Genomic DNA, 3,107 nt, shown 5'->3' on the forward strand with positions numbered 1-3,107 from the left:
ATAATCGCTTCTAATTTAAAAACTATTATAGCCTCGACACTTTTGTATTAGGATTTTCGTCTGGAAATGTTCTAAGGAATCTGTCATTAAGAGGACCTCCGGTGGTTTTAGGACACCCTGTATAATTTTACAATATCCGATATTTAGCTATCGAGAACAAAAATATTTTGTATGTAACATTACTAGATGGATGCGGTATTATTTAAAATGCAATGCATCGCAATATTGCTAAAATGATTCGTTGCAATCTTTCCAAAGATACAGTAATGTTCCGCGACAAATTTGTAACATTGCAATCTTTCAGTGAAATTATCTCGTGGTATAAAATTATTCTGCAATCTTTCTGGGTTACATAAGTATAATTATGTAAACGTTATATAATTTTCGTATGGATTTTTATATACAATGTATTTGAATGCAAAGAGACTCATATATAAAAATGTTTAGCGGAACGCAAATTGATGCATCGCCTTGACATAACGTTGCGAATAACACTTGATGCTCTATCACGCTCGTTCTGCGTTTTATTACTTGTCGTTGAAAGAAAAAAGATTTTTGATATGTTTATTTATGTTACCCCGTTGAGAAACGCGATGTATTTACACCGATTATACACGCGTATCGTCTAAAAATGTATGGTGGACGTATGATATCATCAGTGACGTCATCCTTGGTACCGCGCACAAAACGCAACGCTTCAGTCAGTCGCTGACGGCCGGTGTGCAACAACGCGTTTCCATCAGGTTAGTGCGGCTCACGCATGGCGTGCGCGATTTCTCATGTCATTCTCGATTAAGCGCGCATTGTGGTTAATGATCACTCAGCCGCATATTGGACTAATCTTTCGGTCACACGTTGAATAATTATTTATTCGATCGTATTAAATTGAATAATGTTATATGTGAAAAATAGACGTGCAACAGTTGAAATACGTCGATAATAATTACAACCTAAACTTCGCAAATCTATTGCAGTATTAACGTTACAACGAGATTTTCTTACCGTTAAGAAAATTTAAAAGTCATTTTTTTTACTCTCGTTCACTGGATCCAATTTTGTATCTTTTGATAGAACGTGAGAAACTCGCACATTTTACGCGACTACCGTAAAATTTATTGTAGATATCAATTATACAGATATATTTTATAATGGTTAATGCGCGATTTGCACGTTAGACGTAGAGTCTGTTTCATACATTTTAAAGTTTTTCTCGATTCTACAAAGTTACGAATTTTAATATATTAACAGTAGCACGAGTTAATTTTAAGTTTATTCGTTACAACAGACTAAATTATTTAGAGAACAAATTATTAATGTGAAAAATATGAGCAAAGAATGTTATTCTTACGGTAAAATATAATAGGCGATATTTCGGAGAAGTTTTACAAAGATTTATCGGTGACGGTGACAGATCCAGTCCTAATCAACGGCTCCTATAAACTTTTAACTCACGTCTTACGTGTGTGTTCTGGATACTTAAAAATAACCCATGACTACACGAGCGAACGTTTGTTCGTCCGTAGTGTGGGCGCGCCTCTGAATTTCCGTGATGCCAAATTTTCGCATCATTGACTTTAATATTTCTCAGTACCGTAGGGTAAACCGTTGTCTGTCTTGTCTTTAATACAAAACTTGTAAAATTCTTTCTCTTTCCCAAAAAATAGATATCTCGAAGTTGTTTAAAAAAAATCTCAAGAATCGCACGCGTAATCTTTCTAAAAAGTACACGAAAAGTTTCAGTTCTCAAATTAAATCTCCTTATTTTAATGTTTATTAATGGTAAAATACAAACTACGATTCTTTCTGCTGAACATTTTTTAATAGTTGTACTTTCCATTGTTTATTTAAAAAAGATGGATCGTTATTATTTTGTATAAAGATTGTGGTCCATTTTATAATTTTATATTTTTCTGTGAAATTTGTCCACATATACATATACTTGTATAATAAATCACTGCAACCGATGTAAAATATTTATTTTTATGTAACTCTTACTGTGAACTATTTAATTGTTTATTTTCTTTATCAGAGTAGTATGACGGAATTACGATTTTTACAATAAAAAAAATTACGGTCTTGAAATCACATGTTAAATTTAATCATCATTTAAGCAAAAAATGTAGCGTCATAACTATTAAACACATAGAATTTAATAGAACTATCACACTAATTGTATTATTGTTACCTTTAGCTCTGAGCTAACACTCAGAATTAAAATACTTTCCTTGTCATTGTACTCGTGGCTTCTCCTCAATGGGAGAAAGTAAATTCGAAGGTCTCCACGCACTATCGATCGGGCGAGCTTAAAGGGTGTGTCAGGATGTTCCAGACCCTCAAAGGATGCTTCGCAATGGAAATGTTTTCGTGTGTCTATGCAGTTTATCCATGGAGCATACGATATCAAGCCGATTTATTTATCATTGAAATTGAAATGCTTTCGAATAATGTCTTATTTTTAACAAATTAGATCTTGTAATTGCTTGTATATTACATTATTAAAGTCATATATATACATATACATAGGACTTATATACACACACATACACACACTTTCGAAAATACAAGTATCGAATTTCGTGGGGAAATGAAGAAACAAAGGATTCTCGTTCGATGTAGGTCACGTCTGGAAATCTTGACCCTGTCCTACTTGACGCACGTAAACGTTCCCGCTTACGCACATTGAATGGAATCTTTATAAATGACGATAGGCAACAGAAAATAATCATCTTCCGTTTCAGAATTAATACTAGAACGAGGTAGCGATGTCCCATTCAGTGACGATTAGAACGCAAACAGTGACGAGCAGCTCGGCGACGATAGTCCTCAACACTGGCTACTTGAAAACTTGGAGTGGTATTTTAAAGCTGCTACAGTTGGTAGGCATCTTATTATTATCGCATTAATTTTTTTAACTTAGGTTATTATTAATATATTCCTTCATCAGTTTGAATATTTGTCATTTGCATATTTTCTACTGCAAAATATTTTCTTATATTTTCTCTAATTAATTATCGATAGTAGCGATAATTTCTAATAAATATATAAGATATAAATTTCAAGTACAAATAGCAAATGCTTTATAATTAATATAATTTAAATTTACGAAA

The 3,107-nt window shown here is 32.8% G+C and overlaps 1 protein-coding gene across 2 annotated transcripts in view; it reads left to right on the forward strand.

Annotated features, from left to right (window-relative positions):
• Positions 1–131: 131 nt before the first annotated feature.
• LOC105564440 overlaps positions 132–3,107 on the forward strand; it is a 4,730-nt gene continuing 1,754 nt past the window's right edge. The window contains exons 1-2 of one of the 2 annotated variants that reach the window (XM_012016796.1): positions 132–743; positions 2,739–2,876. In XM_012016796.1, coding sequence (XP_011872186.1) covers positions 2,763–2,876 — 114 coding nt within the window. In that variant the 5' untranslated portion in view covers positions 132–743; positions 2,739–2,762. Of the gene's footprint in view, positions 744–2,378; positions 2,613–2,738; positions 2,877–3,107 lie in introns of those variants that run through there. The other variant, XM_012016798.1, reaches the window with a different exon arrangement.

The sequence above is a fragment of the Vollenhovia emeryi genome, unplaced genomic scaffold (assembly GCF_000949405.1).
Source record: "Vollenhovia emeryi isolate VEMERY1.0 unplaced genomic scaffold, V.emery_V1.0 DF939165.1, whole genome shotgun sequence".
Classification (NCBI taxonomy): Eukaryota; Metazoa; Arthropoda; class Insecta; order Hymenoptera; family Formicidae; genus Vollenhovia; species Vollenhovia emeryi.